The sequence below is a fragment of the Sus scrofa genome, chromosome 3, assembly GCF_054392235.1.
Source record: "Sus scrofa isolate SSC_HxYL_T2T_F1_AM1 chromosome 3, Sscrofa_HxYL_maternal_Yorkshire_Landrace_v2.0, whole genome shotgun sequence".
Lineage (NCBI taxonomy): Eukaryota > Metazoa > Chordata > Mammalia > Artiodactyla > Suidae > Sus > Sus scrofa.
The window spans coordinates 58,399,831-58,426,088 of NC_139385.1; the positions used below are offsets into that span (position 1 = coordinate 58,399,831).

Sequence of the window (26,258 nt, forward strand, 5' to 3'; positions counted from 1 at the left end):
TCATTAGGCTGACTGATTGTGATCTTGGTGATGTTATTAGACGATCCATTATTGAAGGCTTGAGATGGTTACCATTTTATAGCAGATAAATATTTTTTAACTCAAGTATGTGTCTTGGTTTTTTTAGACACAATGCTACTCCCCACCCAGTAAAGGCTACACTGTGGTGTAAGGGTTGTCACTCACACCAGGACCCAGGAAATCCGTGTGACTCATTTTATTGTGATCCTCACCTCATCGGGTGGTCTGGACCCGAAACCCAAGCCCGCACCATCTCTGAGGTCCACCTGTAGTGCAGCTATTTAAAAGTTTTTTCCTTTTCAGAGCAGCTCTTTTAGAATAAAGCCTTACGCGGAGGCCCCGGTCCACGAGATAAAGGGTACATGGCACCCGTGCGCCTGGTGAGTCTCCCCACAGTGCGCCAGGGTTCCTGAAGCCCGAGGTTGACACCCTTCAGCTCAGAGTCTCAGGCAGGCTCCACCATCCACTCACAGAGATGAGAATGCTCAAACATGCCAACAACCGGTCTGGCATTTCAAAGTAGCTTTATTGAGGTTCAGGATGGCACTTTATATACAGTTTGACAGGACAGGCCACAGAGAAGGCTACTTGCCACACCTGAGCTTCGGGGATGTGGTTCCACGACAGATGCTCAGCACTGCAGCACTGACCGGGCATGGGGGGGCCAGGCTGCCCACCCCTGGGGATTGGCTGGCTCTCCTGCCCCCACCTTCTCGAAGCTGGGAGCTTCTCATCCTGAGAAGAAAGCAGAGCTTTTTCTATGATGCTGACAACTTACTTGACTGGAGTTTTAAAGGGCTAAGAGACATTTGTGAATTTCATTTGTAAAACTGGGGTTTAAAGTGTTGGCCCCGATAAACTGTGCTACGAAATGAAGATTTTTTTTTTTTTTTTTTTTTTTTTTGTCTTTTTGCCAATTCTTGGGCCGCTCTCATGGCATATGGAGGTTCCCAGGCTAGGGGTTAAATCAGAGCTGTAGCCACCGGCCTACGCCAGAGCCACAGCAACGCAGGATCCGAGCCGCGCCTGCAACCTAAACCACAGCTCACGGCAACGCCGGATCGTTAACCCACTGAGCAAGGGCAGAGATCAAACCCGCAACCTCATGGTTCCTAGTCGGATTCGTTAACCACTGCACCACGATGGGAACTCCCCGAAATGAAGATTTTATTTGCAACTTACACACCTTCATGAGTGTTCACAATCTGACGTGGATTAAGTAAACATTCTGTTGTCTGAAAAATACTGGTAACATCCCTCTGTTTTTAAAATAATTCAAACAGATAATTGAACTAATTTTGATAAAATGTTGACAATTACAAAAGTTAAACATAGTTCAGTAAATATGTAGATACATTCATCAAGAATAACTATGTTTTATTTAGAATATTTAAGTACAAAAACTTACACCCCTAGACTATTAAGAAAGTTAGAAATTGTTCTGCAAATACTAAGGCACTGAATTCAAATATCCTTTAAGATATGAATCATCTAAATGTTTATATCTTTAATATTCAGATGTTCAGTTACTTTCTTAAAATTGAATAATTAAAAATATTTTTTCTCCTGAAAGTTTTGAACGACGAAATAATGTTAATACATACTAATGCAAACTGTGCAAGAACACCCACTTTCAAAGGTACTTATCACTAGAAAAAAGGTTTACATACCTGAATTTTTTGCTTTAAACATATTGTGTTTCATCACAACAGCATATCAACCACAATACTGAGCATGTAAGGTCAGCATATTATATAATTTGATACAAAAGCTTAGGATCATGTTACTAATTGTGTAATTGCATCAAAAATTTTAAAGTTCTATAAAACTATTGAGAGGTTAGTTTCAGGTACATAAGACATTTTAAAACATATTCCCCAAAGTTTACCTTGAGTATGTACACAGAAGGCTCATCCTAGAGTATATATGCAATTATACAGTCATAATATAAACGAGTCCTATATTTTCAAAAGCACCAGCACTCTGCTCGAGGGACAATGCACAGCAAAGGGCCAGTAACTGGACAGCAGGAGAAATTACCTCGATTCATCACAAACCAACAACTTAAAAACTTCTAACAGTGAACACATATATGATATCTTCCAATCTGGCTTATGTATTGACCTCATACTTAAAAGTATTTTTCCATAAGAGACAGCAACTGTAGCCATTTGCCAGATATAGAATAAACAATACAGCAAATAAACAAACAAACAAAAAAAAACAGTAAGAAAATCAAAGAATTCTTCTAACATAGGTTTGCTTGTGATGACCTTCTGTGATCTGGAACCTTTTGTTTTACATAAAATTGGAGCTGAAAAGAGAAAAAAAACTTTTGATTGGTACAATTAAAAGAAGAAAGGAAATAAAAATCACTAGAATGAGTGGGTTTACAAAGTTTTTACACAAAGCAAATGTACATCTAGTATGCACTGGGATAGCTAGCCATGGGACTCTGGAAAAGAAGAGCAACCAAACTTCCTTGAGGGTAAGTTTTTTTGAGCTCTCAAAATTCTCTGGGCTTAGCCCTGATTTTATAAGCAGCCCACACCTTGCTTTCTACAAGGTGACCGCCAATGGCCTTTCACATGTGGAGTAATGTTGGGGAGTCCAGGTCTAGCAGCGCTGGACCACTGCTAGAAGGTCAAGGGCCCTCAGCTTCACCATCCACAGGAAAGAAGTCATAAATGCTATGTATACAGTTGGCCCTCTGGATCTGAGGGTTGTTTAAGGATTCAACCCACTGCAGATTGAAAATACCTGGAAGAAAGTTCCAGAAATTTCCAAAAGCAACTTGAAATTGCTGCTTGGCAACAATTTACCTGGCATTTGTGTTATATTAGGTATTATAAGTAACCTGGAGATGATTTACAGGAAAATGTGCATAGGGTCTATGCTGTGCTGTTTCATATGTGGGACTTGAACATCTGTGGATTTTGGTATCTTTGGCGGGTCCTGGAGGATGGTTTTCTTTTGAAATTCGTTGTCTTCGTATTTTCCATAAATAACTGCATTTCCTTTGGGTATCAGGCACTGCTCAGGGCTCTGGGGGTGAATACATCCGCAGACCAAACAGAGACCCATTGGTTGGTGGAGTTTATGTTAAAACATCGCATATGAGAATTCCTTCTTGCTTCTCCCCAAATCGTAAAGTTCCCCCCAGTCCCTGTGGATTTCGTTTTAAGTAGCTGAAAAATGGAAAACTACCATGGGCAATGTATTCCCAGCTCTTTAAAGGTAACTTCCGATATTGTGAAAATACTGGTTTGAAAAAGGAGGTGACAAAGGAAACCTGAGGGCTGCCTGGGAGAGCCAGAGCTGCCCACGCGGCAGGCGGGGTGGACTGCAACTAAGACCCGTGAAGCGGCGATCTCAACAGAGCTTGCAGTCCAACAGGCAAGGTGATAAGGACATTAAGTGGGACAGATAAAGTAAAAAAATATGAAGGGAAAAAAACTTTATTTTCTAAGACTTTGCTTACACTGCCTTTAACACGTACCCCAGACCTAGAAGCCTCGGGATCACCCTCTGCCTGCTAGCCAGGCCTCCCGCGGTCTACTCTCCCTCCTCTGCGTCTTTATGTCCGCCACTCATCTCACGGGCTCTGACATCAAAGCACAGGAATTCGAATCGATAGCCTCGTTCCCTTATTAAAATAAAAATTCTCACAAAATCATTATCAGTAGGATTTGTTAAAGTAAACCTAAGAATCAGTTTCCTTTATCAAGTAAAAGTCTTTGATTCCCCAACAAAGCAAACAGCTTGTTGTGAAATCGACATAACTCGCGGTGCGTCCACAGTTCCTAGAAGCACTGGAGTGGCTTGCGTCCCAGGAAACGGACCCTTTCCCACTGGGAATGTTTTTCTCATTAATTCATTCACCTCCAATGTTAGATGTTCACAGAACCTGGGACGTGCTGGGGCCCTTCTAGCTGCTGGGGAAACAGCACAAGAGGGACCAGGTCTCAGCTCTCAAGGAGCTGAGTTTTTAGCTGCAGAAGGTTTAGACAGGAAGAAGGAAACAGGGTGAGAAGCACTGGCAAGATCAGCTGGGGCGGGGCTGGGGGGGCTTACTTCTTTCGGTCCTTGTCCCTCCTGGGGTTGCCACCTGGGGCCCCGTAGGGCTGGTTCTGGTAAATCTCGGAGGTAGCTTTCTTCTTGGAGAAAGCGATGATTTCCTCCTCCAGGAGTCTTCTCTTTTCCTCAAGCTTCATCTTCTCCTCCTGGTGGACCCTCTTCAAGTGCTCAAATTTGGCCTGCAGCTATGAAACAAGGTGCAGTCCCCCGTGAGGCCGCTGTGTGGCAGCACACGCCGGGCCTTCCGGCTCCGCCACCAGCTGCCTTCAGAAAACCTACAGGATACAATCTACTGACTCTCAGCCACGCTCCAATGCGGAGTTGCTCTGCAAGTTTAATTTCAAGCGAGCTCAAGTGCAAAAAATGCAGGAACAAAACATAATAAAGACAGCCTCACACTAACCTCGGCTTTTAAAACATTGGACCTTTTTAAGAGTTTGTATTTTCTTGCTCTTACATTTTCCCCAAAAGGCCTCTTCAAATAAGGTTTCTAACATCTGCTTCTAATAAAAGTGAGGGAAACAAATTATAGAAGCAAGTTATCAAAAAAGGAAAGAAAGCCCTTATTTTCCAAATAAGTTTATTATCTCAGTGAAATAGCTGTTATTTACTGGTAAAACCTGTTTGAAAAGCAAGTGTCAACTGTCAATTTAAATCAAGAACCTTAAAAATTGTTTTTTTCCACAGTCATCTACCTTCTTGAAATCTAAACTAATTCAAAAAAATCCTAAATTCAGAGAAAGTTTTGTACATAAAAGTATAGCTGACCCTTCAACAGTGGGGGGGGGGGGGCTAGGGGCAGGAGCCCCCACTAGTTGACAATCCAAGTCTAATGGCTGACAGAGCAGCCCTGGGGGAAGCGCACATATAAATGGGCCAGGGCCATTCAAACCCATGTTGTTCACAGCTTGTCTACACTTGAGCTTTGTAGATGCATGAGGTGCCACGAGGGAGTGCATCAGTCAGGACATCCACCACAGCACTCTGGCCACCGGGGCTGAGTGCACGCTAGAGGTGGCAGAATGTCCGGTCTAACTATCCACAGGTACTCTCTGCTTTCAGTCCCCTGTCGTCTGGACTTTTTCAAAATAAAGATCAAAATTCAAATTACAAGATATACTAGTAGATTATTAATTTTACAGAACCACTTACTATATGGTTCATTTAAATAGCAAGTACTGTAAGGGTACTTAAAATAATAAATTGGTAAAAGTAAATTACAAAGAACTCCTCAGGGGCTCTTATACTGTCAGTTCACTTGTATTAACATTCCTGTCTTAGAAATTCTTTTCTGCAGCTCATCCTTTTTGACCCTCATCTTAACTGTGGCACTTTACTTAACAGCAGCCACTGCAGTTGGGTCTACAGAGAATAGCTTAACTCAAGTAAAACTGAAAGTGATGCTTGAACAACCAGAAGCAAACAAACATATGGAGACTCACTGCTGATGGTTTTGTGCCAAGGGTGCCCAGAGGCCACCTGAGCCACCCAACTTCTCCAGGAAGCTGGACTTCAAACTCAAAAGGCTACTTAGCAACTTTGAGAGTCACCCGCTTCATGGCAAACAACAATGCCAAAGACTCTCAAAATCCCCCAAAAATGCTTTCTCAGGCCACGGCTGAAACATCTCTGACTCCCGGTTAAGATATTAAAATACCTCTTAGTAATCCAGTTAGTCCTATACAAGCCCTTGATAAACCCCTTCTACTGGAGACACTTTGCTCAAAAAAGCAAAAATTTTTATAAGATTTCAGACGATGATTTTTTTTTTAATTGGTGCCACACCCACAGCATATGGAGGTTCCCAGGCTAGGGGTCAAATCAGAGCTGTTGCTGACGGCCTTCACCAGAGCCACACGGGATCCATGCCATGTCTGTAACCTACACCACAGCTCACAACAACACTAGATCCTTAACCCACTGAGTAAGGTCAGGGATCGAACCTGCGTCCTCAAGGATACTCGTCAGATTCGTTTCCGCTGAGCCAGGATGGGAATTCCCTGACTATGATTTATTATGACGTCTGCATCCATAGACCAAGTGTTAAAATAACTACTTTTAAAGAATGACTAGTCTTCAAAAGCATCTAGATTCAGTTGTTGGGATAAATCCCTAGGCTGAAGGATGCCCCCAAGAAATGCAGAGCCTGTCAAACCAGTGCACTTGCCTCTCTTTCAGCTTCTTTCAACACAGCTTCTTTCTCCTTCACACGCTGCACGAACACCTGCTTCATTTCTTCCTCTTTCCTCTGACGTTCACCGTAAAATTCGTGCCTTTTGGCTTCGTAGGTCTCCTGCAGACTGAAAAGCCATTTATTTGTGATACTCCCATTAGGAAGACAACAGACACATTGTCTGGGCTGGGCTGGGCGTGTGACCATCAGGACCATGGCTGTGCCCTTGGGAGCACCTGGCATAGGACAGCTCACAGGGACCCAGGTCTGTCAGGCCCCCCTCACCAAGCCCTCATTGCACCCCAGATGGATTCCTCTGTCCAGCTGTTGACTGAGTCTGTGAATTCAGCCTGGGACTCCGACATCATTTCAGACCAGTCCTATTTTCATTTCTCCAGGTACCTGATCTCTGTGCTCTTCTGCCTTCTCGACCACAGTGCTCCCCTAAAGGGCTTCTAAGCTTCAAGTCCTGCTTACAGTTTGTTCTTCTTGCCACCCCTGCGATTTTCCCACCAAACACAGAGATCTCTTCATCCTTTTCCTCTGTTATAGATATTTAAAGGAGGGGGTCCCACCTCCTTTTTTTTTTTGTTTTTTGTTTTTTGTCTTTTTGCCATTTCTTGGGCCACTCCCACGGCATATGGAGGTTCCAAGGTTAGGGTTGAATTGGAGCTGTAGCTGCTGGCCTACACCACAGCCACAGCAACACGGGATCCGAGCTGTGTCTGCGACCTACACCACAGCTCACAGCAACGCCAGATCCCCAACCCACTGGGCAAGGCCAAGGATCGAACCCGCAATCTCATGGTTCTTAGTCGGATTCGTTAACCACTGAGCCATGGCGGAAACTCCGGTCCCACCTCCTTTAAATAAGCACTTAAACTTCACAATCTGGCCAAACAGACCCAAACACCCTAAAACATGCCACACATTTCCCACTCCAGGGCCACAGCCCACTTCCCGACCCAACTCCACCCACTAATCCTGACCTTCAAGGCCAAGTTCAAATGCAGCTTCCCCTGGAAAGCCTTCTCCAGGGCTCCCAAGCACTTCTGTTGGCACTGACACCCTACCTGCCTCTGTTGTAACAACTCCCTTTTGTAACCCAGCTGTCTGGCAGAGCTCTCTAGACAGTTCTATTTCCTCATAAATGTTCATTCAGTGGTGCAAAGTGCAGGGAAGTAGAGCCAGCTTTAACCCAGCAGAGCAGGGGCAGTCCTGGAACTCCATGGCCAGCTGCCCCTGTCACTTGTGGCTTTTCAGAGGGATGATGGCCCTTCTCCTCAGAAACGCTGAGCCTCCATCTCCACTCCCTTGGAGAGTATCCCAGAGGTTTACCAGGGAAACACAGATGCCTTTCCTGCTGTCAGAGTTAGAAATTTCTATTGCTCTAAAGCAATACTTTATGGCTAAATAGACTTAAAATACGATGAAATTATGGAATCTTATTAATCTTAAATATCATAACCAGAGAAATGAATCTTTTATGCGTAGAACTGAAAGAGGAGGGAAGGGGTGGGCAAGGCCCTTAAAGGCACAGCAGAGTGGTCAGGCTCAGGAGAGCCGAAGGGTAAACCGCCAGGGGGCCCCGAGTCTCGCTCTCCACCAGGCAATCCACCAGCTCAAGACACACCCGAGGTCCAGCATGCAAGACCAAAAAGGGGGTGGGGCCCAAATCCTAGAAACCTATGCCCCTCATCTACAACAGCCTATGAATTCACCCAGCCCACAAAACCTACCTCCCCATACCCAAGGGCCTCTCTTGCCTCTTGAGATGGCCCACATCCCATCTACTGAACGTGCACCTCTGGGGCTCTCGCCTTCTGAGAGTCCCACACTATGTCTCTCTCAACAAAACCACCTCTTACTTATCACTCTGTCTCATGGAATTCCTTCTGTGCCGAGACACAAAGTACCTGAGCTTCAGTAATTCCTGACACCAGGTGAGTGGTTTTAATTAGAGGAGAGTAGGTTCAAGTTCCAGTCTGAGTTGTGCAGTTTCAAAATTGTATACATTTAAGGAAAAACATAGTAAGAAAGGTTACACGATAGCTTTTACAGCTGACTGTGAGTGTGGGGTGCTCAGAGCATGGATTCTAGGATGGAATATCTTCCACACTGTCTTCGCAAGCAACGTTTACAAATGTAAAAATGCCTCTAATCTCAAGGAGCCATTTTACTTTTTTAAGGTTCTTTGTTTTTCTCTATTTTGGCCCTATTTTAAAGAGGCCTCTAAATCCAAGCTACCTTCACTGTTTTCAGAAACCTCCCTACGTCTCACTGGTCCTACACTGGATAGAGAGCCTTTAGCCACAAACTTGGTTTAAATAATGTACTTAGATCAAATCTAAGTTTTAAAAAGTTCTTATTAATTTATTGACACAAGGACTTGAGCTGTTCAGGAGGAAAAATCAACCCACCTGATCAAGAGAAAAGTTACCTAACACTTGCTGCCTTGCTTTTTCAGGCAAGGGCTGGTCTGGGCTCTTGCTAATTTCTGCAGCACCATAAGGGACAAGCACAGACACTATTACAGGTAAGAAGACTAAAGCTCAGAGCCGGCGAGTCATTGTCACAAAGGGACAGAGTGAGAACAAGGCTGGGGTTGGAACCTTATCAGACCTGCTCCCAAGCCTGTACTCCTGACTCCCATGAATCCTGCTTACAGTGAGACCTCAGCAGTAGGTAAAACCAGACGCTCAACTGATCTTACCTTTTGTTCTCCATCCTTCACACACCTGCCTGCTGTGCCAGGTAAACTTACAGAGCCAGCTGCGAGGCAGGAAACCTGCACTGTCTTTCAAAAGGTGGTAAAGAAACTCAGATCATCTGGAAGCAATGGCTTATATAGTGTTGACTATCATGGATTTACTTACTTTGGGGATGAGAATGAAAACGGCTTTCTTGTTATACTACTCCTGTCTCTAGTATAAAAGCAGCTTGCTGCTGTGATATTTAATGCAGCACATTTACTACTCCAGCTGCAAAGATCACTGATTTAAAACAAAACTGAAAACCCGAGAGGAAGAAAACGACCCTCAGGTGCTTGTGTCCATCAGGAAAATGGCTGAGCTCCAGGCAAAGTTCTAAAAAGCCCGGAACAGTCCCCATTCCTACTGCAGACCAGTCCCCATTCCTACTGCAGACCAAGTGCAAAAAGCGAACTGTTTCCTGAGTTCCAAAAACCAAAGTTTATGACACAAAAATCATGCCAAACACTTCAGTGACTGTGAAATACCACAAAAATCTCCCTTCCAAACTACAGGGCCTAGAGCACATCAGTGATGGTAAATGAGACTGATGAGATTAATCTAAAATAACTTGGGGATTTAAGGTTTATAAAAGCATCTTCCATGTAGTTTAAATAATTGAAGATCAGCTAATTAAGACTACCAGCAAAGAACACATAAGGCCATAACCTGGACCTCAGGACACTAAACAGGACTCAGCAGTCACCCAGTGAAATGGATATGCAGACACCTCAGGGCTGGCAGGACCACAGATGAGCCACCGGGAGGACCAGGGCACCCTGACAGGCTCATGGGACCCCTTTTTTATTGGTATAATACTGAGGGATGGACTTTACATGCCCAGCAAATTAGAGTGACTATTGTTGCATACACTCCAAATTAAAAGCGATGGTTCCCAAGAACATAAGGTTTTGAAACCACAGTAGGTATAAACCTTCCTAAGACCTCAGGCCATGGAGAATGCTAGAAGCTTTATCAAATAATTTATTCGCAAATGAAAAAGCACCAAGAGAAGAGAAGGTGAGCCATGCCTGACCCAGGAAATCCCCTGAGAGGTGTCCTCCCTTGTCTGGAGAGCAGGCCAGGGAGGGGAGAGGACGTGCTCGTTCCGAGCCCAGCGTGTGGACAGAGGCCTCCAGGCTCAGAGCTGGAGCCCTGCCCCCAGCTCGTCCTCTGCAGGTGACCTGCAGCCTCCGCCCTGGCCACTCTGTACCCTCTCCCAGTTTCCCATTCTTCACCCTTTCAGTGGGCAGCTGCTGCCCAAACTGAAGAAATGCTGAAAAACGCCTGTTCTGACTGACTGCCCACCCCTCACTCTGCATTATTAAGCTGGTTGCCTCTGGAGTGCGACCTCCCCGGGGCAGGTATTCTGGTTAGACAACCGGTGAGGCTCATGCCCACCCCCAGCTGAGACCTGGACACACATCCTAAGCTGGGCCTCTGGACACTCCTCCCTGGAAGGAGGACCAGAAATGGCTTCAGTTCACTCATTTCACTCCTAGCACAAGCATGAAACTGGTCTTTTCCCTCCACGTCTGCAAGCCCTGGCCTACACCGTCTGTTTTGACTCGGATGGTGTGTTCACGGCTATTTTCGAAGAACAGGAAGCAGCTGGACTGTAGCAGCGGCTCTACATCCACAGCAAAGGCCTGGTCAGCTGATCTCTCCTTCATGCCACGCGCTCTCCACCTGGCTTCCCTGCTGGTTTCCTCCTTCCTCTACCCAAGTCTTCCTGTTAGGTGGGAGAGAGGACAGGGACTCTGACCCGGTGATTCTGAGCTGGCTCTGAGGCCAATGATGGCTACCAAAACTAGGAGGCCTGCCATCAAACAATGAAGATACATGCAGGTACCAGCTCTTCAAGCATCTCCCTATAAACTCTCTGCCTGCAAATAAGGTGTCCTCGCCCAGAACCAATCAGAGGATCCAAACGCTCCCCCTTCAGTATGCATGGTGCAGGGGGGTTGGGACAGGAAATTAGTGGGTGTGGGGCAAGAGACTAGTGGTCCCCAAGCAGGTCTGCGATACAGGAATATAAGGAGAGCCCAAACTGCAGCTGGTGCCAGTCCCTACCCAGGGCTGCCTGCAACCTCTGGGGTCAAAATACAACTTGCTGTGCACTGCTGCCTGAAGCCTGAATGCCACCTCTGAGGCAACAGGCAGCATTTTTGGTTCGGCGTGACGGACCTGAAAGGCTCATTAAAAGAGCCCAGGTCAGAGCTATCACACTACAGTATGAATTCGAGGGGAAATTCCTGTCAACCCGGAAGCCCTCCCTTCCTGCGCTGATTGCTCCTACCAGGAGAGATGGCCTGTCTCCCTCCCTGCGGGGCAAGCCCATTGGCTCCATCCCTGTGCCGCTACCGTGCTTCTGGGCTGTGCCTCCAAATCCCTGCAGGGTGCAGGCAAAGACCGAGTGAGACGGAGCCCAGCAGACGAACCTGACATTCTCAACCCCTTCTACCTGCTGCTTCTGCTGACACAATTTGAGCGACCCAAGGCTGTTTCCTTTCTTTATAGACATAGTTCTTTTTTTTTGGTCTTTTGTCTTTTGAGGGCCGCACCCACGGCATATGGAGGTTCCCAGGCTAGGGGTCTAATCGGAGCTATAGCCACAGGCCACAGCCCATGGCAATGCCGGATCCTTAACCCACTGAGTGAGGCCAGGGATCGAACCCTCAACCTCATGGTTCCTAGTCAGATTCATTTCTGCTGCACCACGACGGGAACTGCCAGACATACTTCTCACTTCAGGCATTTCATCCATACTCAGTGTTCAATTAACCACCTTGTAGTGCCTGTGACTCTTAAGTTCAATCCTTTGGCCCAGTCCTCTCTTTTCTCCTCTGAGTTACAGACAGACTCGCAAAGACTGTCTGTAGCCTGGCAGCTTGTGATCTGACACTGTCATCTGGAAGTTTCAGAGGAAACTCAAAGTGCCTGGGTCCCAAACCAAGCTATACTCTTTGTCCTGCCCCACAGGACAGCTAGTTCTGCTCCAGAGCCACCCGCCAGGCCAGTGAGACCACTGGCCCAGGACATGAGAGGTCTTCTTCAGGCATCTTCTGTTCTTTACCTCATTATAGCTTAACAGTCCCTAAATTTTCCCAATTTCACCTCAATGTCTCTTAAACATGCCGGGGTCTCTCTCTGTTGCTAGTACTTAGTCCATGCAATGCTCTCCCAACAGGTCTCTCCTAAGCAGTCTCTGCATATGCCTTGCTCTTTTTTTTTTTTTTTAATCTCTCAAAACAGTAATTGTGCTGTACACCTGAAATTAACACAATGTTGTAAAGCAATTATACTCAAAAATAAAACAAAACAAACCCACCTAGTTAGGTGCCAGACAGAAGCCTTCCCTCATTTTCCAGATTAAGTCAGGACATCTCCCCATTACATGCCACGTCTATGCACAGTGCACAACCATAACTGGTCGTGTAGTTAGCTATTTGAGTTCAGCCTCCCTGACAAGAAGATAAACTACATGACAGCTAGGACTGTCTGACCTTCAGTTTTATTCAGCAGCACCTCACCCAGAGCACTGCAAAGGGCACTACAAAGGGCAGACACTTTAAAGATACTTACAACTGTACACAGTCCTGTTCAGTGTTGATTCCCAAAGTGTCGTCTCGGCCTCACCTTCCCCCCATCCTCACCTGGATATTTCATAATCGACTTAAATGTAACACATCCCAAACATCTCAATTACCAACCAACAACCCCTAAAATCTCCCCTTTCCCCAGCCTTGCTCCTCACATTAAACACACCACCATTTACCCAGTGTCTCGGGTCAAAAGCAGTGGCTGGAGCCATCTTGGTTCCTTTCCACCCACATCCAAACCATCCCAGTCCTATCAGGCTCACTTTCAAGCCTCATGTTCTAAATATGCTTCTCACCCCTGCAGCACGGCTGGAATGGACTGTGCCAGCCTCCTGCCTAGGTCTCCCCACCCCACTCCTGACCCCACCCCCACACAGGGCAACAGCGTCTCCCCCGACACCACCCCAAGCCCCACAAGGGCAGGGTCTTAGTACCCAGTGACCAGCAGGAAGTACCTCCTGATGGCTGAGTGGGAATCTTAATTAAAACACAGATTCTGGAGTTCTTGTCGTGGCTCAGCAGAAATGAATCTGACTGGCCTCCACAAGATTGCAGCTTCGATCCCTGGCCTTGCCCCTAGGTTAAGAATCTGGCGTCGCCGTGTGGTCTGGTGTAAGTCGAAGACAAGGCTCAGATCTGGTGTTGCTGTGGCTATGGTGTAGGCCGGCGGCTGTAGCTGATTGGACTCATAGCCTGGGAACCTCCATATTCAGTGGGTGCGGCCCTAAAAAAAAAGACAAAAAACAGAAACAAAATGCAGATTCATAGGCCCCATCTCCAGAAATTCTGAACTAGTATTTCGTAACTTTCCATGGTGACTGCTGACGGCTCTCTGAGTCCCTCTTCTCAGAGGCCCTAAGAGGCCCACTTGCTATTACCCAGGGTCTGGGTCTCCTCCATGCACAGAGGTCTCAGAACACCCCAGACGTGGAAGGAGGAGAAGCAACACCTCCTCTGGGAATCACGAAGGATGGTGATGCTGGACAATTCCCTTCATTAGAGAAAATCATCACTTCATCAGAATGGCGGCAACCACATGCACAGCTGGACCTGGGCCTGGTGAAGAGGGGACTCTGAATTTACCAATAAAGTGAGAGCTAATCACCAGCACCAATGTACTCTGTAGAACTGAATAATTAAAAGTCTAGCCTCCATCTGTAATAAATCTTCCCAAAGACCACGAGCAGCAGCAGTGGGCCCAGGGCTCCCGCTCCTGCGGGGTCTGCTCTGGTGCAGACAGGACACCCAGGAAGGGCTCGAATATACAGAAGGAACCTTTGGTCTTGTGACAGATTTAAAGCAGTATTGGTCCTGAGCAAAATCGTTATGAAATGCAGCATCAAAACACATTTGTTACAGTATTTTAAGAATTATGTTTATTTATTTTTTTTTTTTTTTTGCTTTTTTTTACGGCCGTACCCTTCGGCATATGGAAGTTCCCAGGTTAGGGGTTGAACTGGAGCTGTAGTCCGGCCTACACCAAGCCACAGCGACTCCGTGTCTGCAACCTACACCACAGCTCACGGCAACGCTGGATCGTTAACCCACTGAGAGAGGCCAGGGATCAAACCCATATCCTCATGGATACTAGTTGGGTTTGTTACTGCTGAACCATGATGGGAACTCCTGTTTACATATATTAATCCAAAAAAAAAAAAAAAAAAAACAAAAAAAAAACAAAAAACCCTCAGGTATGTGGCAGCATATAAAATGACCAAGCAAGTTTATAACAACGCTTCACGCTCTAATCACTGAGCAAGTTACAATTCTTGTAACTTTATGAATATTTTAAGAAAGTCTAGTCTCTGTCTCCCCACAAGTTCTCTCGTGCCTCCTTTATAAGATGCTTTCCTTAGTCATTCTCAAACTGTCATTAGGATGAAAAACAACAGTTTTATTTAGTGTGACTTAGATTCCAACTTACTTTTGCAACGGTCAGTACACTTGCAACCAGAGAGCATTTTCCTTCGGTTACTCACTTCTGCCCTGTCTTCTTCCCGCCACCTGCCCAGCTTCCTGAGTTGGAGGAGGAACTGGAGACCCTCCAAGAGCAGGAAGCTTCCAGGGGTGGAGAAGCAGGGCTCAACACCCTCGCTGGTGGGCTGCTCACCTGCGCGGCTTACTCTCCGGGCCCATGTCGGCGAAGCCCATTTCCTCCAGCCGGCAGCGCCTGTACAGCTCATAGTGCCGCGTGTGGGTCTGGTCTCGCAGGTCCTCCATGTTCGTGCAGATGAGCATCTCCCGGAGCTTGACAAAGTCACAGTGGTTTTCATTTTCCACTAGCCAGAAAGCAGAGAACAGCAGTGCCCATGTTCTGTTGTTTCACATAGGGACCCAAGGAAGCAATGCTTGTATTACACACACTGAATTACAGGCAGCGCTGATGAGCAGACCAGGAGGCTTGCTTACATTTAGCAGCCAAGGATCAACAGGAAGTAGGAAAGAAATGCAGTCTATTCTGCACCATATGCTCCAGTTACTTCACTCATATTTTGTTAGTTTACAGGCCCTCCCCAGGACATGTCACACAGCACTTTAAAAAAGTATGTAACATGATTTCACAAACATGTCCAGGTGTAAAGCCTGCACACTCCAGAACATCATCTAGGCCTGCTCTAACGTCAGTCCTGTCACACAATGCCATATCTGTGACTGTGGGTCAGCATTCTACTGTGAGCAAGAGTCTGAGGTGCAATTATTACCTTTATGTTTTCTAGACATTAAAAATCTTAAGTTTTATCAATATTTTTCATTAACTACAAAATGTGTCTCTGAAAAAAGCAGCACAGTGGGAGCTCCCTGGTGGTCTAGTGGTTGGGACTCGTCACTTTCACCACTATGGCCTGGGTTTAACCCCTGGTCTGGGAGCTGAGATCCCATATCAAGCCGATGCACGCTGCAGCCAAAAACATAAATAAATAAAATTTAAAAGCAGTGCTGGGAGGCCAGTGCCTGCGGGGGTACTCTCCATTCCCCACTGGTTGGCATCATGAGCAAATGAGCCAGACAATACTAATTACTTACTCGTTACAAAGCTAGGTAAGTTCTAAAATTTTTTAGTTGGCTGACTGGTTTGTTTGGGAAATAGCTGGCAATACTGTGATGAGTAAAAATATATAAACTTACAAGGTGGTTTACTGTGCCCAGAATTATCTAGTCATAGTTGATGTGCTATGTTTAAACAGTTCTGTTCACACTCAGATTTAATTCAAAGTACCTGATGGGTGCTTCCCGCCTCCTCAATGTCTTGGTCACCTGGGAGGGGCAGAGAAGCTTTGCCTGGCCTCAACAGAGTGGGTTGAAACAGAATCTGGCCAGCCCTTCTGACAGTGGGTGGGAACCCAAACAAGCAGCACTGAAAGAACGCATGCGAGGCGCCTCTCTGGTCTTAGCACACATCCTTCCTGCTCTTTCTCCCTTACCTTGCACGACGCCCCAAGGGTACTGGCGCGCTTTGACCATCTTATTGCCCACTTTCACCTCGTCCATACTTCCAACCACGGCAAATGGCAACTGTCCCTGGAAAAGGGCCAGGATACTGATCATATCTCATACCAATGAAAACAGAGTGAGAAAATGTATTAAGTAACCAATTTACTAAAGTCAAATGATCTGCTATCCTCAGCTTTTAAAACCTGCCCTGTACTTATAGTTTCCAAAGGAGACAGGTTGGGGGATGGGGGGATGGGCTGGGGGTTTGGGATGGAAAGGCTGTAAAATTGGGTTGTGATGATTGTGGTACAACTATAAATATAAAATTCACAAAGTGAAAAAAAAAAAACCCAAAAAAACCCTGCCCAATAGAGAAAGTTATTTACTGAGCATGCCCCACATGTGTGCTTTTTTTGGGGGTAGAGGGGCTGCACCTATGGCATGGGGAAGTTCCTGGGCCAGGGGACTGGACCCAAGCCACTGAAGTGACAGCGCCAGTCCTTAACCTGCTCAGCCACAAGGGAACTCCATCTCCACGTGTTCTCATTTTACTATAAGAACAAAAAAACAGAATTCTAGCACAAGTATTATTTCCCTCAATACTATCTTTATGCTAAAAGTCAAAGATAGTGTTGAGGAAACCACATACACACTATAGAACTAAAGTGTATATCTATATTTAGTGTATGTGTACACATTTAATACTAATATAAAATAATGAAGTCCCAAACTAAGCTAAATACAATGAATGTCTCTGAAATTTAGAGGAGTGATAGAGCACCATGGAAGATGGAAGACACCCAAACTGGGGATGGACAGGACAGAGCAGGAAGAACCAGCACAGTGAGGCGATATTGAACAAGACACAGCAGTTGGAACTCATGGCAATGAGGAGACTGTCCTGCCCAAAGCCAAGGATTACGTAGGGGAAAAGTCTAATGTAAAAAGTATCATATTTAATATTTAATAATTGACAATATTTAGTCTCTTAATTGTGCCTCTCTGAAAACGTATTCCAGGTGGGCCCCCAAAATTAATTAGATCTAAATACAATTTAACACGTAGGAATTTATAGCACTTCATTTATATTAGTCAACTTCTTATATACTTAAAGTTTCTTTCCTTGCTTTTTTTTTTTTTGCTTTTTAGGGCCGCATCCGCAGCATATGGAGGTTCCCAGGCTAATCGGAGCTGTAGCCACCGGCCTACGCCACAGCCACAGCAACACCAGATCTGGGCCATGTCTGCGACCTACACCACAGCTCATGGCACTGCCAGATCCTTAACCTGCTGAGCGAGGCCAGGAATTGAACCTGCGACCTCATGGTTCCTAGTCAGATTTGTTTCCGCTGCACCACAATGGGAACTCCTATATAAAGTATCTTAATATGAACAAAGTAGGAAAGAAATAGAAAAGCAAAAGGGGAGTAAAGCAAAAGGGGGGGGGGGAATGGAACAAACAGGTACTGCTTGTCACCATGCCAGGCAGTGAGCAAAGCTGTATCCTCATGACCACCTGTACAACAGGTATTACTGGCCCAAGTCTGTGGCTAAGGCAACAGTCTCAGGGGAAGTTAATAACTCCCATAAGAACATATGGTTAAGACTGTCTGACTCCAAAACCCATGATCCTTCAAAGTGTGACCAAGTATATAAGAAATTTGGTAGCCTGAATAAAGTAACACAATCATACATAAAATATATATTAAAATATATTTTATGTTCTAAATTCTTTTTTTTTTTTTTTCATTTTTTTAGGGCCGCACCCGAGGCATATGAAAGTTGCCAGTCAAATTGGAGCTGTAGCCGCTAGCCTACACCAATGACACAGCAACGCCAGATCCGGGCCACATCTGTGACCTACACTACAGCTCATGGCAACTCCAGATCCTAAACCCACTGAGTAAGGCCAGGGATTGAACCCACTAGTCATGGATACTAGTCATGGAATGCACTAGTCATGGAATGCACTAGTCATGGATACTAGTCGGGTTCTTAACCTGCTGAGCCACAAAGGGAAGGCCTTCTAATGTTCTTAAAGACAGGACAGAAAGGCATCTTTCTCAGGTTCTACCAAAGGTGACTCCCAGTCTCACAAATATATCACTTTATTTAGGTGAAACTAGAGAGGAAAGGAAAAAATGCTCAAAAATACATCCTCATTATACTTTTCCAGCTCTAAAAAACATTTTCTATATTGATGTTTTCAACATTCACCTTGTTTTCGAAAACACAAGTGAAAATCCATTAGTAGCAATGTTACTTACAAATTCCTGTTTTTCATATGTAAAACAATATTCAACTAGCAGCTTACATTCATGGAAGCATTGATTTTGGCAATAGTTTCATCATCTGTTGGGAACTGGTATATCTGAACACCATTGCTGACCAGTTCACTCATGAGCTTGATCTTAAACTTCTGTAATTCGGTTTTAGAAATGGCATCTGCTTTGGCAATCACTGGTATAATGTTCACCTATAAAAGATAAAGAAAAACAAAATCTCTACTCATGACACATTACATGCTGCCAGGGCCACTTTCATCCCATAACAACAGCAGGGGCTGGTCACAGCAGAGGCCCATGGCCTGCGAGCCCTGAATTCTCTCCCTCCTAGCCCTTTACACCCAACCTAGAATCACTGGCTTCATTCTTACCAGATGCACCTATGCAACCACCCCTACAAATGCTGGCCTTACAACTGCTTTTGGAATTCTTAAAATTCAAATTTCATTTGAATTTAGGCTTAAAAATCTCATGTTTTTGTCTCTCCTCTCAAAGTCTCTTACAATTCCATCATACACAAAATAAGTAAAATGTAAGTTGTGAGCTGAAATCTTCTGCATAATTCACTAAGGATTTTTTATTTCTTAATAAGCTAAAGCACTAAGTAATCAGGGTGACTGATTCCAGCAGAACTATGAACCAGGCGAAGCTGCTCTTTCTGCCTCTCATTTAAGCAGGGCCCTTTGCCGAGCAAATTCACCTGGTCTGCCCTCCGCTGTCATACTCTTACCCAGACGCCAGAAGAAGGAAAGGTCAGGAATGCCAACAAAAAATGTTCGTAACTCCAAGGAATAACTTCCTCAGCATTATTTAAAAGTCCTCTCACTGGCCAGAGAGGAAGAGACCTGGGGTCAAGAGGACAGACTGACCTGCAAAGCTGTTTTTTTTTTTTTTTTTTTTTTTTTTGTCTTTTTCTAGGGCCACACTAGCTGCATATGGAGGTTCCCAAGCTAGGGGTCTAATCAGAACTGTAGCCACTGGCCTAGGCCACAGCCACAGCAATGCCAGATCCAAGCCATGTCTGCAACCTACACCACAGCTCACGGCAACGCCGGATCATTAACCCACTGAGCAGAGCCAGGGATCAAACACAAAACCTTATGGTTCCTAGTTGGATTCCTTAACCACTATGCCACGCAAGGAACTCTAGCAAAGCTAGTTCTGTAGATTAATGTCCCCACCAAAAGCTGATGTCTCCATAAATTCAGGGGTTTGCAGGGTTTTAGGGTTTTGGTTATCTCTTTTTGAACAACTTCAGGATAGGCAGTCATGTGTGTCAAGAGGGTGAGACAGCAATATAAATTTCAGAATGAAAGTGGAAAAGTAAAAAATCGTAATTCCTATTCCATTCTTTTTTTTTTATTTCCCCAATACAATTTTTTTTTCTACTGTACAGCATGGTGACCCAGTTACACATACATGTACACATTCTATTTTCTCACATTATCATGCTCCATCATAAGTAACTAGACATAGTTCCCAGTGTTACACAGCAGGATCTCATTGCTAATCCATTCCAAAGGCAATAGTTTGCATCCATTAACCCCAAGCTCCTAATCCACCCCACTCCTTCCCCCTCCCCCTTGACAACCACAGGTCTATTCTCCAAGTCCATGAGTTCTTTTCTATGGAAAGTTTCCTTTGTGCCATATCTTAGATTCCAGATATAAGTGATACCATACAGTATTTGTCTTTCTTTCTGAATGACTTCACTCAGTATGAGACTCTAGTTTCACCCATGTTGCTGCAAATGGCATTATGTCATTCTTTTTATGGCTGAGTAGTATTCCATTGTGTATATATACCACATCTTCCTAATCCAATCCTCTGTTGATAGACATTTGGGTTGTTTTCATGTCTTGGCTATTGTGAATAGTGCTGCAGTGAACATGAGGGTGCATGTCTTTTTTAAGGAAAGTTTTGTCTGGATATGTGCCCAAGAGTGGGATTGCTGAGTCATATGGTAGTTCTATGTACAGATTTCTAAGGTACCTCCATGCTGTTTTCCATAGTGGTTGTACCAGTTTACATTCCCACCAACAGTGCAGGAAGGTTCCCTTTTCTCCACACCCCCTCCAGCATTCGTTATTTGTGGACTTATTAATGATGGCCATTCTAACTGGTGTGAGGTGGTATCTCATAGTAGTTTTGATTTGCATTTCTCTAATAATCAGGGATGTTGAGCATTTTTTCATGTGCTTGTTGGCCATCTGTATATCTTCCTTGGAGAAATGTCTACTCAGGTCTTTTGCCCACTTTTCAATTGCATTGTTGGCTTTTTTGCTGTTGAGTTGTACAAGTTGCTTGTATATTCTAGAGATTAAGCCCTTGTTGGTTGCATCGTTTGAAACTATTTTCTCCCATTCTGTAAGTTGTCGTTTTGTTTTCTTTTTGGTTTCCTTTGGTGTGCAAAAGCTTGTCAGTTTGATTAGGTCCCACTGGTTTATTTTTGCTTTTATTTCTGTTGCTGTGGGAGATTGACCTGAGAAAATATTCATAAGGTTGATATCAGAGAATGTTTTGCCTATGTTCTCTTCCAAGAGTTTCATGGTGTCTTGTCTTATATTTAAGTCTTTAAGCCGTTTTGAGTTTATTATCATGCATGGTGTGAGGGTATGTTCTAGTTTATTTGATGTGCATGCAGCTGTCCAGGTTCCTCAGCAATACTTGCTGAAAAGACTGTCTTTTTCCCATTTTATGTTCTTGCCTCCTTTGTCAAAGATTAACTGACCATAGGTGTCTGGGTTTATTCCTGGGTTCTCTATTCTGTTCCATTAGTCAGTATGTCTGTTTTGGTACCAGTACCACACTGTCTTGATGACTGTGGCTTTGCAATATTGCCTGAAGTCTGGGAGAGTTATGCTTCCCACTTGCTTTTTGTTCCTCAGGATTGTTTTGGCAATTCTGGATCTTTTGTGGTTCCATATAAATTTTTGGATTGTTTGTTCTAGTTCTGTGAAAAATGTCATGGGTAATTTGATAGGGGTTGCACTGAATCTGTAGATTGCTTTGGGTAGTATGGCCATTTTTACAATATTGATTTTTCCAATCCATGAACATGGAATATCTTTCTATCTTCTTTAATTTCCTTGATTAAAGTTTTACAGTTCTCGGCATATAAGTCCTTTTCTTCCTTGGTCAGGTGTATTCTGAGGTATTTGATTTTGTGAGGTGCAAGTTTACAAGGTATTGTATTTTTGTATTCCTTTTCTAATATTTCATTGTTGGTATAGAGAAATGCGACTAATTTCTGAATGTTAATCTTATGTCCTGCTATTTTGCTGAATTTGTTGATCAGTTCAAGCAGTTTCAGGGTTGAGTCCTTAGGGTTTTCTATATATAGTATCATGTCATCTGCATACAGTAACAGTTTTACCTCTTCTCTTCCTATTTGGATGCCTTTTATTTCTTTTGTTTCTATTCCATTCTTAAATGTCTTCTCTAATTTCACACTGATTTACTGTGTTCATCTGGATTAGTGTTAAATATGTTCCAAAGAAGATAGGGATTTTTCTAACCACCCATGAAATAAACTTTCCAGCAACTGTGGGTAAACATGTTTCAAGTTAAATGAGTGAAAGTACATAAAAATTTGATGCCAAGTTCTTGATTTAAATCTCATTTCCTTAGATATTTCAATAAACATGAAGGTAATAACTTATCATTGATTCCACCATCAACAGCAGAAGCAGGTGATATAAGTGCCTGATGTTAAAAGCTTTTTGATTATAGGGTAAGTGCCTGACACTGATCTCTGATTGCTGAGGCATCTATTTCAGAGACATCCATCTCTAATAACACACTGCAGCTGTAGAACACAGCTACCAGCTGCCATCGGGTACTGAACCAGGCAGCCCCACCCCCAAGGAGCCCCTTCCCACACCTCAGTTCCCACTCTGCTGCTTTAACTTCACCAACAAGGAGGGTGCCTGAGAACCCCAGATGCCCATGCCAGCACCTCGAGACAGGCACCCCTCCCACCCCCCTGCATGTGCCACAGTCCTTGAGGACAATCCCCATTCCTCAAGGTCCCTGATGCTTGTTGCTGAGTTGCATCTGGCAGAGGGCAAGTGAGGGGCTCGCCATGGTAAGTGCAGGCATGGAGCCAAGCACATCACCGTCAATGGTCTGACAGCGCAGCCCAGATCAAATGCAGGGCCCCACCTGCACAGGTGAGGAATTCTCCCACACCCACCCCTTGAGGTAGGTACTCTCCAGGTTTTTAATTTCAGAAATGAGGAAACTGAAGCTCAGAGTTCCTGAATTCATAAATAGCGCCTTCCTTGAGTTTATATATAGCTCATTGGCTCAGAAATTCAAAAATACGGTTTTTGGATACAGTTCAAATTAAAACATAATTCACTATAAATATGATGAAGCATTAGAACTTAATCTTCATCAAGGAACTTCTCAACAGCGTCGCAAAATTAAATTAGTGTCAAATAAATTCTGTATTTAAAAAAATGAAAACGATTACTCATAGCCTGGCATGGAACTGAATCACCACAAAAGGACTAAAATTTTAGGTTACTGCTTTTTCCTTTGCATCTCATCTCCCAAATCAAATTTCTCTGGAAAATAGCCTAAAGTTAAAACTTGCCAAATTTTTTAAATGCACAGAATAAAAGTTATGATACGTGTACATATCATAAGACATTTTAAGAGTGCAAAATGAATACTGAAGCATGACAGTGGGTCCTTTCCAAGCCCACCTTGCTGTCAAGGCTCTTCATGGTCAGGAGGTCCAGGGTCTTCAGGGAGTGGCCCGTGGGTGAGATGAAGTAGAGACACACATGGATGCGGGAGTCATGATAATTAAAGAGAGAGCGCTGGATCTTCAGTTCCTCCTGGAGATAGGCCTCGAACTGAGCGTCTATGTAGTCCACAATTGGCTGGTAACTGGAAACAAAATTATTTGAATATTTAATATGATACCTTCGCAAGGCATTTGTATAAATTTAAAGTTTGAGATCCGTATTTTCAACAGGGAGCGACAGTGGATACCTATGCTAAATAGATAACTTCAGGAATAAAACAAATGATACAGAACATGCGCGTACAAAGGCAATACTTTGAAACTGTCGGGGCATCCTGGGCTTTAAATCATTTTATATGACTAATTATACACAGACTCCCTTTCACACTCATCCATGCACTGGATCCCTGCTGGCACGGTTCCTGTACTTCCCAGACTGCTCAAGGAGGGGACGCGTCTAAGTGTAGCCAAACTGGACATGGCATATTATTCTACCAAGAAACGTCATGAGTATCAACAACTAAGATACTGGAGTCAAATTCCATGACTTCCTGCTTCTTAGATGATTCCTGTGCTTCATAAGGCCTCAAGCGCATTAATAATGCTGTGAGGAGGGCAGGCACACCAGGTGGAAGGGTCTACCTGGGGTGCAGAATAATTTTACTCTAATTTACTTACAAGCAAAGGAAGGCTCACCACACCCACTGTGCTGAGTGTGTGCTGGATGCTCCCCCTGCCTGGTGTCACTGCCCCCAAGGGCCACTTCAGGCTACCCATCCCTCAAAATGAAGTCACATCTCAGCGTTCTACAGGGCCCAATGCTAACTCTAGTTTAAGGACGGTTGGTGAGCTGTCCACTTCGTTCGGAATGCTACATCACTGCCACACGAACGTCAACTTTCTATGCTTACTAATTCTCATCAGGCTAAGCTAGGTTTCCAGGGGAGAAAAGCAAACCAACAGATCAAATTCCCTAGACACCTTTACAGTTATCTCTGTAGCCCCCAAATGGAACAGTAACCATGCAGCCGAGGTTCTAATAAATGTGCACTTGGCGGAACAGGCGGCCCTGCTGGGACTTAAGGATCATTACCTCCTTCCTGCAAATTCACAGAATCCCTGTCATCCCCACACAAGAGGAGCTCTACCAAGAGACTGCCTCCCCACACTGGGCTGAGGTGTGTGCCTTCAGTGTGAGAATGAGCAGGAAGTAAACCTGTGGCTCCTCCCCTCTCCCCAAGGATCTGGGGGAAGGTTGCCCTGGTACTAAATGAAGTCAGGAAAATAAATAGAGGGAAAACCACCCTCAAGAACTTTTAGGTACAGGGCCAGCCCTCACATGCATCCATGGTCCAGGTTCCCACAGCCTCTGACTCTGAGAAGCTTGAGCCATGAAACTGGGATCCTGAGTAGTAACACCCAGAAGGACCTGATGTAAGCAAATCCAAATCTATTTAAAGCTTCTCTGCAATAATTTTTCAAAGACCATGAGAACAACGATAAAAAAAAAAAAAAAAAAAAAAACCAAGCACATCAGGGGTTAAAAGCACAATGAATGAGAACTAAAGGAAAATACAAACATCAGTACAACAAATACAAAATTTCAGTGTACTGGAATTATAAGATATAGTTACAAAATAGAGACAAAAGAAATAGAAATAAAAGGCAAACTTGAATACATGTGCTGGGAATAGTAAAGAAACAAAAAGTGAGTAATCTTACAGATATGAAGATGAACCACACAGGATGTGAATTTGAAAACTATAATAACTCAAATGAAAAACTCATGGATTAGTTTAAGTGTACTGGATACAGCTAAAGAGAGACTTAGTATAATGGAGGATGAATCAAGACTAATTATGGAGTTCCTGCTGTGGCACACTGGGTTAAGAACCCAACTACAGAGGCTCAGATCACTGCAGAGGTGTGGGTTTGATCCCCAGCCCAGGGCAATGAGATAAAGGTTCTGGCAATACCATAGTTGCAGTGTAGGTCACAGCTGCAGCTCTGATTCAATTCCTGGCCTGAAAACTTCCAAATGCCATGTGCGTGGCCATTAAAAAAAAAAAAAAAACAACCACCAATTACCTAGAAAACAATAGGCAAAAAAAAAAAAAAAAAAAGATAAATCTACACAAGAGAGATTAAGAGACATGGAAGACATAATGAGAAAGGCTACCATACATTTCATCAAAGTTTCAGAGGGAAAGGGGCAAAAACAGATTTGAAGAGATGATGTCTCAGATTTTTTTTAAAAACTGATGATGCTATTCAGACTCAAGAAGTCAAAGAGGAGTTCCCGTCATGGCACAGTGGTTAACGAATCCGATTAGGAACCATGAGGTTGCGAGTTCGATCCCTGGCCTTGTTCAGTGGGCTGACGATCCAGCATTGCCGTGAGCTGTGGTGTAGGTTGCAGACGCAGCTCGGATCCCACGTTGCTATGGCTCTGGTGTAGGCCGGGGGCTACGGCTCCGATTGGACCCCCAGCCTGGGAATCTCCATGTGCCGCAAAAGCGGCCCTAGAAAAGGCAAAAAGACCAAAAGAAAAAAAAAAAAAAAGTCAAAGAAATCACAAGCAGGATAAATTATAAATAAATGAAAACCCAGATATATCATGGGTAAAATCAGAGAACAAAAGCAAAGATCTTAAAAGCACTTAAGGGGAGACAGACCAACAACTGCCTTCTCAGCAGTAAAAATAGAAGCCAGGAATGGAATGGTATCTTCAATGAGATGAGAAAAACGGCTGCCCACCAATAACTGTATACCCAACAAAAATTTAAAGTATGAGAGTAAAACAGAAAACTTTGGTTGAGAGGGGTGGTAAATATTAGCCACAAAAAACAATAATAATAATGTCTTGTGTGGTTACGGAAAAAGAAAAGAAACTAAGGGTAAGTCAGTGGTAGGGACTGTAATGTGATTAAGTTTAACTGTTCAAAATCCCATTTTTTTTGTCTATTTGTATCATCAGGGACAAGTACAAATATTAATTCACCTTAAACTCTGATTAGGTTAGATATTATGTTTTATAATTTCTAGAGCAGTAACAACCTCAGGAATAGAAATTAAGGGAGTTCCCGTCGTGGCTCAGTGGTTAACGAATCCAACTGGGAACCATGAGGTTGCGGGTTCGACCCCTGGCCTTGCTCAGTGGGT

The 26,258-nt window shown here is 44.2% G+C and overlaps 1 protein-coding gene across 2 annotated transcripts in view; it reads right to left on the reverse strand.

The window, feature by feature from the left end:
* Positions 1–528: 528 nt before the first annotated feature.
* The window catches only part of SEPTIN10 (septin 10), a 63,175-nt gene continuing 37,445 nt past the window's right edge, over positions 529–26,258 (reverse strand). For both annotated transcript variants that reach the window (XM_021087089.2, XM_085018472.1), the window contains exons 5-11: positions 23,053–23,239; positions 18,370–18,531; positions 16,046–16,142; positions 14,734–14,902; positions 6,266–6,398; positions 4,096–4,283; positions 529–2,335 (exon numbers count right to left, since the gene is read on the reverse strand). In XM_021087089.2, the coding sequence (XP_020942748.1) occupies positions 2,320–2,335; positions 4,096–4,283; positions 6,266–6,398; positions 14,734–14,902; positions 16,046–16,142; positions 18,370–18,531; positions 23,053–23,239 (952 nt within the window). In that variant the 3' untranslated portion in view covers positions 529–2,319. The remainder of the gene's footprint in view (positions 2,336–4,095; positions 4,284–6,265; positions 6,399–14,733; positions 14,903–16,045; positions 16,143–18,369; positions 18,532–23,052; positions 23,240–26,258) is intronic.